Below are 13937 nucleotides of genomic sequence, written 5' to 3'. Positions count from 1 at the left end.
GTATCGTTAGGGAGATGACTGAGGCATGCATGGTCGTCATGGACCTGAAATGTACGATGGTCCCCAGACTGCCCACTAGAGTCCTGTATGAGATCTCCAAAATGTTCCTGTCTTCGCAGCTGTAGAATTGGAGTGAAAGGAGAAGAAAGAGCGTCATGGCATTAGGCTAGGGTTAGGAAGGAGGCTATTTTGATGGCAGAGAGTTGAAAAGAGAAGCGAATACAGCCATAAAGCATGGGGCAATGGTTATAAAAGAATAGAAGGACATTTCACAAGTATCACTGGGAAATGTGGGCCTCCTTCGTGGTATCCCGAAAATACAAGAGAACTCATTGACACATTACTTGTGTGGTTACTCTGTTCCTTTGACCGCGAAACTGCTCAAGGACTATCCCATGGGATCAGCATATTATGAGCACTACCTTCTCCTGGAAAGAGGGGTTAGGAGTCTTGGCTCGACCACTCTGTGGGAGGCACTCAGTTAATTCTCAACTGTAAAACTGTGCTAGGTCAGGCTCAAGTAGACCTACCAGCTTCCCATTCTGGACCTGTTCTTCTCCTGATGCAGCCCAAGAGTGATAAGGGACCAGCAATCACGCTCCATCCACTCACTGCTGATTGGTGCCCAACCCAGATTCTCACACTGCTGCCAGGGGTCTTGGCCTCCACTCCGTGCCTATGCAGCAAGATTTTGAAGCCCGGGTGGAGGACCTTCCATTTCTTCATAGCAGGAGCAGTTAGCACATTTGGGGGTGAGGTATAGGGAGAATGAAATGGATTTGGGTTTGAACAGGCGGAAGGAGGGGCCCGTCAGCTCACAGCCTTTCATCCAGTCCATCTTGTTAGGTATTCAGTGCTGAAAGCAACTTAGCTGGAAGGCTGGCAGTCATGAGCTATCGAGCTATCGTTGAACAGGATTATTCTGTGGTTCTGCTCCCAGGAACCAAAGGTAACGGTGGCAAAAAGCCACAGGCTTGGGAATCGTGAGATAAGAGGTTGAGCACAAATCAGATTCTCCCACACCCTAGCTAATGACCTTGGGCAAGACATTTCACCCATCCATTTTCCGAGGCTTCACTTTGCCACTCATAAATGTCAGACTGATCGAAGTTAGTGTTTCTCAACTCTGACTGCCCACTTGAAGCCCTCAGATGGGTTTTTAAAAATAGCAGTGCCTAGGCCACATCTCCAGAAATGCTGACTTACTTGCTTCCTAGTGCAGCCCAGGCATAGACATTCTTTTAAGTTCTCCAAGTCATTCTAATTTGGCCCAGTGTTGGGAACCATACACCTAGACTGGTGCTTCTCAAACTTGAATGTGTGTGTGAATTGCCTGGGGATATTGATAAAATTTAGATTCTGTCTCAACTAGGTTGAGAGCCTACGGTTCTGCCTGTCTAATGTGCTCCCTAGTGGAGCTCCTGCTGGTCCCAGGAAAACACTTGGAGTGGCGGCCTGCTTCTCTACTCTGAGACACTGAAAACTGATTGACTAGAGGCCAGAGACTATAACAAACCCACAAGCATCTTTTTTTCTTTTTTTGTTCTTTTTTTGGTCGTCTCTTTTCTTTTCCTCCTCCCAACCCCCAGAACAGTGAATTTTTTAAAGTTTAAATTTGAATTCCTTGACATCATTTAGAAACTGGGATACTCTCAGAGAGGGAAGGAGGCAAACCATAAGAGACTCTTAAATACTGAGAACAAACTGAGGGTGGATGGGGGGTGGGGTGGGGAGAGGGGAAAGTGGGTGATGGGCATTGAGGAGGGCACCTGTTGGGATGAGCACTGGGTGTTGTATGGAAACCTATTGGACAACAAATTGTATAAAAAAATAAATAAAAATAAAATAAAGTAAACCATATATTGATCATTGAAAAAAAAAGAAACTGGGATATTCTACATAGCCTAGATGCTTGGCTTCGCTTTGAAAACTGGAAGATCTGTAGCTCAGGGCCCTCATGTGACAGCAGTCAGCTGGAGCCCAATGGTTGCTGCCCCTCTATGGGAATTTGTTCTTCTCTGGCCACCAGCATCCCCACATTGTCAAATTTATTCATTTGCACCTGGTTCCAGCAAGCTTTGTCCTGATTGTAAGACTGCATGAAAAGAAACAACAGCCTAAGGATGTTGAATGCCTGTGAGGTAAGTCCATCTCGAAGGAGTAAGTTCATGGCCACCATTTTGCATTCCTATCAGCAGTGTGAGAGAGTTCCAGTTGCTCCATACCCTCACCAACACTTGATATTATCTTCTTTTTAAATTTAGCCTTTCCATAGGTGTGCAGTTTTATCTCATTGTTTCAATTTACATTTCCTCAATAACTAATGGTGTTGAACATTTTTATGTTCTTATTTGCCATCCATATATTTTCTTTTTTTTCCCCCATTCATGATTTTATTTTTATTTTTATTTTTTTTGCTTTAAACAATTTTTTTAATCTTATTTTTTAAAATTTACATCCAAGTTAGTTAGCATATAGTGCAACAATAATTTCAGGAGTAGATTCCTTAGTGCCCCTTACCCATTTAGCCCATCCCCCTTCCCACAACCCTTCCAGTAACCCTCAGTTTGTTCTCCATATTTATGAGTCTCTTCTGTTTTGTACCCCTCCTTGTTTTTATATTGTTTTTGTTTCCCTTTCCTTATGTTCATCTGTTTTGTCTCTTAAAGTCCTCATATGAGTGAAGTCATATGATTTTTGTCTTTCTCTGACTGACTAATTTCACTTAGCATAATGCCCTCCAGTTCTATCCACGTAGTTGCAGATGGCAAGATTTCATTCTTTTCTTTTCAATATATGAAGTTTATTGTCAAATTGGTTTCCATACAACACCCAGTGCTCATCAAAAGGTGCCCTCCTCAGTACCCATCACCCACCCTCCCCTCCCTCCCACCCAAGATTTCATTCTTTTTGATTGCCAAGTAATACTCCATTGTATATATATACACCATATCTTCTTTATCCATTCATCCAGCGATGGACATTTGGGCTCTTTCCATACTTTGGCTATTGTTGATAGTGCTGCTATAAACATGGGGGTCCATGTGTCCCTTTGAAACAGCACACCTGTATCCCTTGGATAAATGCCTAGTAGTGCAATTGTTGGGTCGTAGGGTAGTTCCCTTTTTAGTTTTTTGAGGAGCCTCCATACTGTTTTCCGGAGTGGCTGCACCAGTGTGCATTCCCAACCATCCATATATTTTCTGAAAGAAAGTATCTTTATAAGCTTTTTGCTCCATTTAATTAGGTTATTTACCTTCTTATCACTGAGTTATAAAGGGTTTTTTTTTTTTATGTTCTGGATACAAGTATCAGATACATGGTTTTCATGTATTATTTCCAAGTCTGCAGTTTCTTTTTCATTCTCTTATTAGGTTTAGTGATAGCAAGGCTATCAGCAAAGAGATCAGTAGGATAAGGGGGAATGAGCTTTGCATACACATGAGAGAGCAGAAACCAGTCTTTACATACCAGAGAAGCCAGTGATCATGGGGCTAAAATTGATAGATATAGTAGGGCTAGGAGAGGGAGAGAAATGTAGGATAGAAACAGTGAGCAATAGGGAGCCATGAAGGGAACCTTGAGCCTGGGGATGGCAAAACAAAATTGGAAATTCTACCTTGGGGGGTAGCACAAGAAGGACAGGGAGAAGAAAAGGCAAAAGGCGGGGAGGCCAGCTTGAATGGCAATAGGGAACATAAAGTGTGAGACTGTGGACTGTGATCTTGGCAAACGAGAAGTGAAGGAATAGAGTGAATCACGTGGTATTTTCAAGTAAGGAAAGAGAAAGCATCTTGACGAATTGAATACGAAGGATAAAAGTAAGGAAGAGAGAATCATTATAGAAAAACGAATAGATAGAGGGATCTGAGAGATGATGTAGTTCTACTCCTCATTTTACCGTGGCGAACCTAAGGCCCAAAGAGGAGCAGTGATTTTACCAAGGTCACATAGCGAGTTAGCAGCAGAGTCAGAGGCCATCCAGATCACTGGGGGCGGACCTCGCTGCCACCATTACCTTAACCTTAACTGGGAATTCAGGGCTCTGAAGTCTCTAATCTGGAAGCTCTCCCTTCCAGAAACTTGCTGGACAAAAGCATCTGTGCTTACTTCTCCCCTCCTTGCTCTTACCCACCACCCCGACTTTAAGAAGCAAGTGTTGCCCTGCGTGCTTTCTTCCCCCCACCTACGTACTTTTTCCTTCTTTGACCTGACAGTCACAGCACCAGAAGTTTTTTATGATGTAAGCCTACTCTGTCCTGGTTGGGGCAAGTATCAAATTAGAACTACAGCTACATCTATCTCCACGGACATATCTCCAATCCTAATGTTGACGAAGAGGGGAAAAAAGAAGTTGCACGATGCTATCATCTTGTTTAAGTATCAAAATCTGCAGAAGAAATTCTTTGCAATGATTACGGGTACATGGACATGTACTAAAAGCACGAAACCACTGAATTAATGAAAGTAATTAACTTTAGGGAGAGAGAGGAGGAGGGAAATGAGACTAGGAGAGAACTACCAGGGGACCCTACTTGTGTCTGCAACGTTTTTTTTTTTTTTTTAAGTAAGAGAATAAAATAAAGATATTCTGAAGCTAATATGGTATAATGTTCAAAACATGCTAAAGCTAGACGGTTGGTTTATTGTTCTGATATTCTCTATTCTGAGTAAGTTCGAAATGCCTCACAAGCTTTTTAAAGTTCAAATACGAAGCATCATTTACTATTGGCAGCATTCTCCCTCAATTTCCTATTATTATACTCATGATTCACGTCTACCAAAAATGTTGAAAGTTAAAACCACCAATGATCAACGTAGGCAAATGTTCTCTCTCACATCCTCCGTTTCAGAGTGTAAGGCTGCCAAATTTCTTCAAGAATGTGTTGAAGATAAGGGGGGCAGTGCTAGGAGCTTTTAGATTCACGGACTTTGACATGACTTGCTCCGGGCTCCTAAGGGAGCAACTGTAATTTATTAAACTGTGGCAAGAATACCCAAGGGTCCAGGAAGTCAGACGAGACGGCAATTGACCAGAACCAGCATGTGCAATCGGGAGATCTTTGTGAGGAAATGAGAAACGTCACAGGGAACAGACGCTTCAGGCAGAGCCCATGTGTGAGAATACATATCACCTGGGGTCGCCAGAGCCAACACTCCTCACTGTGTGACACCCCAGCAAGCCGGCGAGGCATCGGTCCAGAGCTCAGTGCTACCAAGAGCCTTCTCCTGTCCTGCCTTCCTCACCCTGAGGACTGTTGGCCTTTGCTCTTTGCTCCCCCTTAAACAGCTGTAATGGCAGAAGCAGCCAGAAACAGGACCACTGTGGAGCCAGGAGTTAGGGACAAGGGTTGTGGGAATAGTCTTTTCTAGCGAACAAGAAAACAGCCCACAATTACTGAGGGGTTATCAGAACCCAGCCCCTGTACTTAACCCATGAGATGAGTTACCTGATTTAATCCTCACCAAAAATTCCATATGACAGATAGTCCCATTAGATCCAGGTTACAGATGGGAAACCAAGGTTGGAAGAGTGTAAGAGACTTGCCCAAAGTCACAGAACTACAGAGTCGCTCCAGGATGTGTCGCATACCTTGTTCCATGTCTCTGGGATAAATGGGGGGCCGAAAAGGCGATGTTTATATCAACAGTCCTCAGACCTACAACAGCCATATCATCCTCCCTAGGGAAAGTGCCCGACAAGCACAGAAAACAGTTTGGAAAATGGCACGAAAAGCCTCAATAAAGTACATAGCAGGTTGACTCTTGGTGAACTAGTGGATTCAGGATCCCAACCACTTACTGACGCCACAGTTCAGGTGAAACAATAAAATAACTGGTCAGTAAGGTCCTAAGAACTCTGAGGATGCTTTCTTCAGTGTCGGTTGGTTTGGGGCCACAGAACTCTTGTACCTGAAATCTTGGGCTGAGGACAGGGTGTCAGACAGAGGCAGAGCTGCTCCAGCTGAACCTGAGGGTCGGAGAGCAGGAGCAGAGCTCCCTAGGGCTCCTTTGCAGGCCGAGCCTACAACGCCTCATCTTATAGATGAGCAAACAAAGACCTAGAGAGAGAGCTTGGTACGTTAGGGTCAGAGAAATGTAATTAATATGTGCTTAATTTCTTGTGCATAATTAACCGTGTGCCAGGTCGGTTTAAGTGTTTCACACGTAGGCTTAATCCCTACCACAGCTCTCTGGGGAATGCATAATTATATCACAAACCTATAGACAAGGAAACTGAAACAGAGAGGTTGAGTAAATTGCTAAGGCAAGTCAAAGAACCAAGATCAAACCCGGACGCTTTGGCCTCAAAGACCAGGCGATTAACCCTGATGATGCCTGCCCAGTTAAAGGTAGGCTGAGTCAGCTCTGGATCACTGGCTTGCGGACCAGTGATCCTTCCTGTGCCCACACACTCCGTTCACCGTCTGTTCCCATGGGGTACAATGGCAACAGGACTTAGGGGAAGGATCCGAACAGTTTATAAACCTTAGAAGTCTGGAGAAACAAAATGTTTTCACAGCTAAAGATCATGTCTTTTGTGCTACGGGCATCATTTGGGAATTTGTTTGCCTTGGCTCGGGGTCCTCCTGGGCTCCCCTTCCAAGGAATCACGTGGTACTTCTGGAAGACATGGAATCCTAACAAGGGTTAGGAATGATTCCTTGGCATGGTGCTCTCTTATCTCCCAAGTAAGTCCTCCCTGACTCTGCCAGCTTCCCGCAAAGCTGCCACACATCCTGATAAATGCCATACCCCAGATGGCAGGGCCCCACCTTGGCCTTGCTCTGAAAAGAAGCAAGAAGCTTGCGTTGGGGTGACTTAACCACGCTGGTTGCCTGGGACTGTCCTGCTTTTAGCACTGACTGCATCCTGAGAAAGCCCTCGGGCCCAGGCAAACTGGGATGGTTGGTCACCTAATGTCAAGTCTCAGATGACTTGACAATTTCACAGAGCAACAACTCTCCATGGTCTCAAGATGTACCAAGAAAGGGGGTGGGGAGAAAGAAAGAGGGAAAGAAAGAAAGAAAGAAAGAGAGAGAAAAGAAAGAAAGAAAGAAAGAAAGAAAGAAAGAAAGAAAGGGAAAGAAAGAGAGAAAGAAAGAAAGAAAAGAAAGAAAGAGAGAGAGAGAGAGAAAGAAAAAGAAAGAAATCAGGGGCACCTGGGTGGCTCAGTCGGTTAAGTGTTTGACTCTTGATTTCTCTTGAGATCATGAGCTCGAGTTTGTGAATTTGAGCCCCACATCGGGCTCTGCCATGACAGTGCAGAGCCTGCTTGGAATTCTCAATCTCTCTCTCTCTCTCTCTCTCTCTCTCTCTCTCTCTATCTCTGCCCCTCCCCCCCAGTTCTCTCTCTCTCTCTCAAAGTAAATAAAGAAACTTTAAAAAAATATATCACTCTGTAATAGGTAGGAGGCAGGAAATTGCCTGTTTTTCTCAGGTAACAGCGACCCTGATGAAAATAGGGTTGTGGGACGGAGGCCAAATTTGTGACCACGCATGGGCCCCAGAGACTCGCTGCCTGAGGTTTCTTCCTGACCTAGGGAATCCTGGGAAGAAAGGACGGAAGGGGTTAGTCACACCCTACAAGCGGCAGCCAAGAGCAGCTCTGGCTCCCCACAGAGCGAGCTCAAAGCCTCTCCCTTCAGGAAAAGTAGAAGCTTCCCAGGCTCAACTCCCTTCTCACAAAATCGGAACGGCAAATGCTGAATGAGGGCCGTCCGAGAGGGAGCCAGAAGGCACGGCCATCTCCCCGTCTTGGGAAAAGCAGCTTCCCCAACCCAGCAGATCCCTGAGCCTTCACTGGACCGACCACCTCAGCCAAGCCACGGGCCCGGGCCCCCCAGGAGACTCACCTGGGCCCCAGGACAGACTCGGCTCCCCAGGAATACAGAAGCAGCCACCCATGTGTGCATCATCCTCCCCAGGCCAAGGCCCCTGGGAACACCAGCCAGAAGAGCTGGGAGGGGACAGCCTCCCAACGGTGTCCCTCCTCCCGCCTCCTCCCTGGCACACGAAGGACCAAACCCCAGTTCAGTGCACAAAGCAGCCTTTGATATCCAGCTGCAGCAGGAGGCCCAGGGAGGGTGGGAGGGGCAGCCCAGCCCTCAGGACCCATAGTCCTTGCTCTGTCAGGCCTCTGACCAGGGAGCAGAGCTCCTCCCTGCCTCTCTGCAGATTGCTCCATGCCTAGCAGGCTCTGGCACATTCCTCACATTCTAGGATTGAGATACACAGTTTGGTTCCTGTGGGGGCGGCCGGGGTGGGGGAGGAGGGCAGGGAGCATCCCAGGAATCAAGGCTGCTGTGCTTGTTTTCCCCCTGACTGCCTTGGCCCTCACGGACTTGCCTGCCAATGAGCAAGTGATCCCCACCCGGCCTCTCTCTGCAAACACCTCCCTGAGCGATCTGGGCGACACCGGAGCTGTGGGCGCAGCGTCTCACCTCGGCCCCAGCAGCATCAGGGAGCCAACCCCTCATCGGGGGGCAGGGGGGTGCGTGCAGAACCCCAGCCCCTGCTCCTAAAGTCAGGAGGAACCTGGGAAATCGCCTGATGGAGCCCAGCACCTGACAGACGAGAGGACAGAGGACCAGGTATGGTAAGGTTACAGGTATGCGCAAAAACCTGCTCCCACCAGACCAGCCTCTTTTCCTTTGGGGACAAAGCAGTTTGCAGCCGATACAGAATCAGATACAATACAGAAAACCTTCCATGACGTCTTCCCAAGGAAGCCGAAAAACTATGGTTCAATGTCAACAAGATCGGCAGAGGCACGACTGACCTAACATCCAAGCCCAAGGCTCGCTAATTACTTATTATTTTCTTAATGCCTCGCACAAAGTTCAGTGGTGAGTGACCATAAGAGGGAGGAGGTGCAGCCGAGAGGAGGCAGCATCCCCAACCACTGGCGTGCGGGCTCCGTGCAGGCCGAGCGGGAGGTCAGCCTCACGAGCATTTTAAGGAGGGAGGTGGCCTGGCCGTGTTTATATTCTGGGAGGGGCACGGGGGTGACAGTGTGCAGGCTAGCCCGGGGGTCAGTCTCACTGGTGTGGTCACGAGTGTCTATTGCACACACCAGCTCAGCCCCAGGTGGCAGGGTCGGGCTTCGGTTTCAATGCTGACTCGTCTTGACTCATAGTCAACTGACTTTGCCACGGACCAGCCACTCACCATATATTACCTCATTTAAATCCCGTAGCAGCCCCATAACGTAGGCACTACCAGCTCTCTTCCGTAAGTGAGGAAACTCATAAAGAGGGGTGGATAACTTGTCCAAAGCCCCACCATCTATGAATGTCAGATTCAGGACTGGAGCCAGATCTAATCGATTCCACAGCTAAGGAGCTTCATTTCTCCAATACACGAGCTCCTTCCACAACTACAATGAAAAATGATTAGATGATCTGATAGGGAACCCTCAGAGCTTTCTGGCCACGATAGAAGGCCCAAGAGAAGAGGGCTGAGGCGGGGGCAGGGAGGCCAGAGGGACAGGGTCTCTCGGATCACAGTGCTACCGTGGGGCATGTTGTCTCTGTGCACATCTGTGTAAAGTATCCACTTCCCATAATGTCCCATGTCTTCTCCTTCGTCAAAGCAGTGTTTTAGCGTTTTAGCAGTGTTCTCTTGGGCCTAAGATAAAAGAACAAGAGTTTCTTTAGAAAGTTGTCACTCGAGGGGCGCCTGGGTGGCTCAGTCGGTTAAGCGTCTGACTTCAGCTCAGGTCGTGATCTCACGGTTTCTGAGGTTGAGCCCCGCATCGGGTTTTGTGCTGACAGCTCGGAGCCTGAAGCCTGCTTTGGATTCTGTGTCTCCCTCTCTCCGTTCCTCCCCTACTCGCACTCTGTCTCTCTCTCTCTCTCTCTCTCAAAAATAAAGATTAAAAAAAAAAATTAAGAAAAAAAGAAAGTCATCACTCAAACTTTGGGAGGTACATGAGAATCAGACAGTGAAAAGAAACCATGGTTTAACTTGCACATGACGACAAATGCTCAGACTTCTCATTTCTCCTCGACTTGCCTACATGCCATTCTTACACAAGTGCAACAACAGTGATCAGAAATTGTAAATGACCAAGACTAACCAAAGGAAGCCCGTCTGTCCCAGATGACACCCTGTGGCAGGTAGCTGAGACACACATTTTGGCAAGTCCATTCTGGAAAAAGTCATTGCTTCTCTTGAGATGCAAGAAACTAGTGGTCTTCTGTGTCTGGGTAACTCAAATGAATGAACCTGAACAAAGGGCTTTCCAGACAGAGAAAGCAGCAGGTGCAAAGGCCCTGAGGCTGGAACATGGGTGGCAAGTGAAAGGAAAAGTCTGTGTGGTCGGAGTCCATGAGGCAGGGCAGGGTGTAGAGATGAGGTTAGAGAAAGCAGCTGGAGGCCAGATTGCACAGGACCTTGAAGGCCATCAAAGGACTTAAGCTTCTCCTGCGAGTGACATGGGAGACAATGGAGGATACTAAATAGAGGAGTCTCATGATGGACTTATGCTTTTAAAGGGTCACCCTGGCTTCTCCTTGAAAAACAGGCTAGAGCTGGGATTCCAGGTATGCAGCAATTATAACATCCAGGAGAGAGAGAATGATGGCTTGAACCAGAGTGACAGGGTAAGAGAAGCTTAGGAATTAGACACGTATTTCAGAGTGAAGAGTACATTAACCAAGGTTCTCCGGAGAAGCAGAATCAATAAGGTATAAATATATCTGTGGTGCGAGAAAAGTCACTGCCCCATCTAAGAAGCCCCTGCTAGGCTCCAGGCAATGAGGAGTGAGGGGCCATGTTCCTCTGGCGTATGGCCAGACATTCTGATTTGTCATGGAAACCAGACATCGAGATTGTCAGGTGAAGTTCCCAAACTTTTTAATGGTCACAAACTAGGCTTGCTTCAGCAGCCCATGTACTAAAATTGGAAGGATACAGAGATTGGCATGGCCCCTATGCAAGGATGACACACAAATTCGCGTGTTTTGAGGATTGCGTGGGATTGTTGAATCATTATGTTGTTCACTGGAAACTGATATAACACTGTAAGTATTAAAAAAATTAGTGTTCCCAAACCAAGTCAGAAAATCTTCCAAAGCACCGTGCATAGGCCAGTACTTTGGAGCAGACAGACATGGCTGCCAGCCAAATCCAACCCACGAGCAGCCAGTTGGACCCTTCTGAGGTAAAACTGAATTTGTTTCCCTCGGGAAACTTACAATCTAGTCGGGATAATAAGATATACACTTGGGAACTATATAATTCAAGAGAAAAACCAAAAGACTGTGTCACGGGTGGCATTCTGCCCCCTCCAAAAAATGATATACTGCAGACTTAACCCCCCAGTGCCTCAGAATGTGGTTTTATTTCAAATTAGGATTGTTGTAGATATAATGATTTAAGTCGAGTTCATTCTGGAGTAGGGTCGGCCCCTAAGCCAGTATGACTGGTGTCCTTATAAAAAGAACACCCCGTGAAGACATCACAAGCAGAAGCGTCTGCAACAACGAGGGGAGTAGAGTTACGCATCCACAAGCCCAGGACAGCCCGGGATTTGCCAACAAACCACCAGAGGCCAGAAAGAGGCAAGGGACGATTCTCCCTGCAGGCTTCAGAGGGGGCATAGCCACGCAGACCCCTTGATTTGGGACTTCCAGCCCTCAGAACTATGAGACGATAACATTTCTGTTGTGTTAAGCCACCCAGTTTGGGCAGCTTGTTAGGACAGCCTCCACTCCGGTGTGTTCGTACCTCTCAGAGGTCATTTTGGGCATTCGCTTTGTGGTCAGAAGACCAAAGTTCGAATCCTGGCTCTGCCATTTTCAAGTTGTATATTGTTTGGCATAGTCCCTCCTTTCTAAATAACAACGATAGTAATAGTTACATAGAGATCACAAAAAAGTTCTCCCTCATAAAACGGTTTTGAGGACTTAAAATGGGGTTTGTAGGTGGGTTGTTTACTTGTGCAAATCTTGCACGTGCACGTGTGTGTGCGTGATCACTGTTACGCTAGTGTTTGGTATGTTTTCCGTGCGTCTAGACTCTGAGGAGGAAGGGGCATTGTTGGTGAGTAGAATGTGCCTATCAGCCGTGATAGAGACAAAATCTCGGAGTTCCAATCAGAAAGTCTACAAGAAAATGCATCCAAGTGAAACTAGGTCTTGCTGTCTTCAGATCATCGGGAAGATTCCTTTCATTACCTCAAAGGCATCCAGCCTAGTCACCCTAGCTGTATTTCTCTCCTTACTCCTTGACTTGCCGACATTTTTGATAGACACGAATTTTGCAAGCAGTTTACTTAAGAAAGAAGAATGAAATCCCATGGTCAACCGTTTTCGTCATTATGATATTTGGCCTTTGTGATCTAGCGAATCTGTTGCAAGCAAAAGGAGGGGCACCTGGGTGACTGGGTCGGTTAAGCACCCGACTCTTGATTTTGACTCCGGGCATGATTTCACAGTCGTGAGATCAAGCCCCAGTCAGGCTCCAAGCTGAGTGTGGAGCCTGCTTGAGATTCTCTCTCCTTCTCTCTCTGCCCCTCCCCCGCTTATGCTTGAGCACACGCACACGTGTGCATGTGCTCTCTCTGTGTCAAGAAAAAAATTAAAATAAAAAAAGGAAATGTGTGTCTCTTTCCTTTTCTAGGTGTTTTGTTTTGGGTTTGGGGTTTTGTTTTAGAGAGGGTGTGTGCATGCATGAGCAGAGGAGAGGCAGAGAGAGAGAGAGAGAGAGAGAGAGCGAGCCAAGCAGGCTCCATGCTGTCAGTGTAGAGCCCAATGTGGGGCTTGATCCTACAAATGGTGAGATCATGACCTGAGCTGAAATCAAGAGCCAGACCCTTAATGGACTGAGCCACCCAGGTACCCATCTAGGTGTTTTCATTGATAAATTTCATTGGGTGACCTTGGAAAAGTCAGCCATTTTCCCTTTGGTGCTTTCCTTGCGTTCCTTATGTAATGTTGCTTTGGGTCCCCACCCATTCGGGTCTTGTTCCCGTGATGACTTTGTTCAAGTTCCTTTTGGAAGTGGAGTCCCCAGATCTCCAGCCAGCTGTCTAGGACAGCTCCGTATTCTGTACACAGCTCTGAGGCCCTGTCCCCTCCTTTTTTTCATGTATTGTACTTCTGTTAATAGAACCCAAGCTTACATCAGCCAAAAGGAGTCATAAGGGTAGCTCATATTCTATCCATTTAGAGAGATTTATCAAAATTCAGATGCCTAGATCTTACCCAGCCCTAGTGAATCAGAATCTCTGACTAGACCCATTCCAGGTAATTCTGATGTGCATTCATATGTCAGCAAATAATTCTCCAGGGGTTTCTTTTGCAGGGATAAGGGACAGGCCCAGGTGTAGATTTCAGGGATCTAAATGTCCCCTCAGGTCTCCTCTTCATCTCTGATATACACCAAAGTTAATTAAAAGCCTTAACCACAAGGGGGCAGCACATGCAGGAAGTCTAGCTTTTCCAATGAAAAGACTGCGAGAGGGTCCCTTTCATCTGCAAGCTTCAGCATCCATAAATAACCAAAAAAAAAAAAAAAAAAAAATGACTTACAGTTGTTCAGGGGTTCCCTATTGATTAAATCCTCAATCTTAATAACACAGGAGTTGGACGCGCCATTTTATAAGCAACGAAAGGGTTGTGTGAGCGAAGTCAGGTGACTTCTCCAAGGTCTTGCAGCTAGCAATTGATAGAGATGGCTTTTCTCAAACATTCCAGCCAGCAGCAGCACATACTGGAGGCTTCACCACTTCAGACAGCCGGGAGGATATAAACCAGACACGTATCCACAGCATCCCAACCCCCAACCCCTCCCTCAAGCAACATCTATGCAGTAATAAAGATCAGAATCATCTTAACCTCCACAGAACCACATATGCCCAGAGGTTGAGCAAACAAGCAAAACAAATTTATCATACGTGCACTTCACTTAAAAGGTTCCAACAATACGTG

At 46.6% G+C, this 13937-nt stretch overlaps 1 protein-coding gene and 1 non-coding gene across 4 annotated transcripts in view; one reads left to right on the top strand and one right to left on the bottom strand.

Annotated features, from left to right (window-relative positions):
- The window catches only part of SH3TC2 (SH3 domain and tetratricopeptide repeats 2), a 51407-nt gene extending 43385 nt beyond the window's left edge, over positions 1-8022 (bottom strand). For all 3 annotated transcript variants that reach the window (XM_030329782.1, XM_030329788.1, XM_030329796.1), the window contains exon 1: positions 7857-8022. In XM_030329782.1, the coding sequence (XP_030185642.1) occupies positions 7857-7908 (52 nt within the window). In that variant the 5' untranslated portion in view covers positions 7909-8022. The remainder of the gene's footprint in view (positions 1-7856) is intronic.
- Positions 8023-10876: 2854 nt separating this feature from the next.
- On the top strand, positions 10877-10980 carry LOC115526571. Its single transcript, XR_003972638.1, has one exon. It is a non-coding gene; the product is annotated as a U6 spliceosomal RNA (small nuclear RNA).
- The last annotated feature ends 2957 nt before the right edge of the window (positions 10981-13937 follow it).

This window comes from Lynx canadensis, chromosome A1 (genome assembly GCF_007474595.2).
Source record: "Lynx canadensis isolate LIC74 chromosome A1, mLynCan4.pri.v2, whole genome shotgun sequence".
In the NCBI taxonomy this organism is placed as follows: domain Eukaryota; kingdom Metazoa; phylum Chordata; class Mammalia; order Carnivora; family Felidae; genus Lynx; species Lynx canadensis.
The sequence above is the reverse complement of the archived record's forward strand: the minus strand, read 5'-3'. Positions and strand labels throughout refer to the sequence as shown.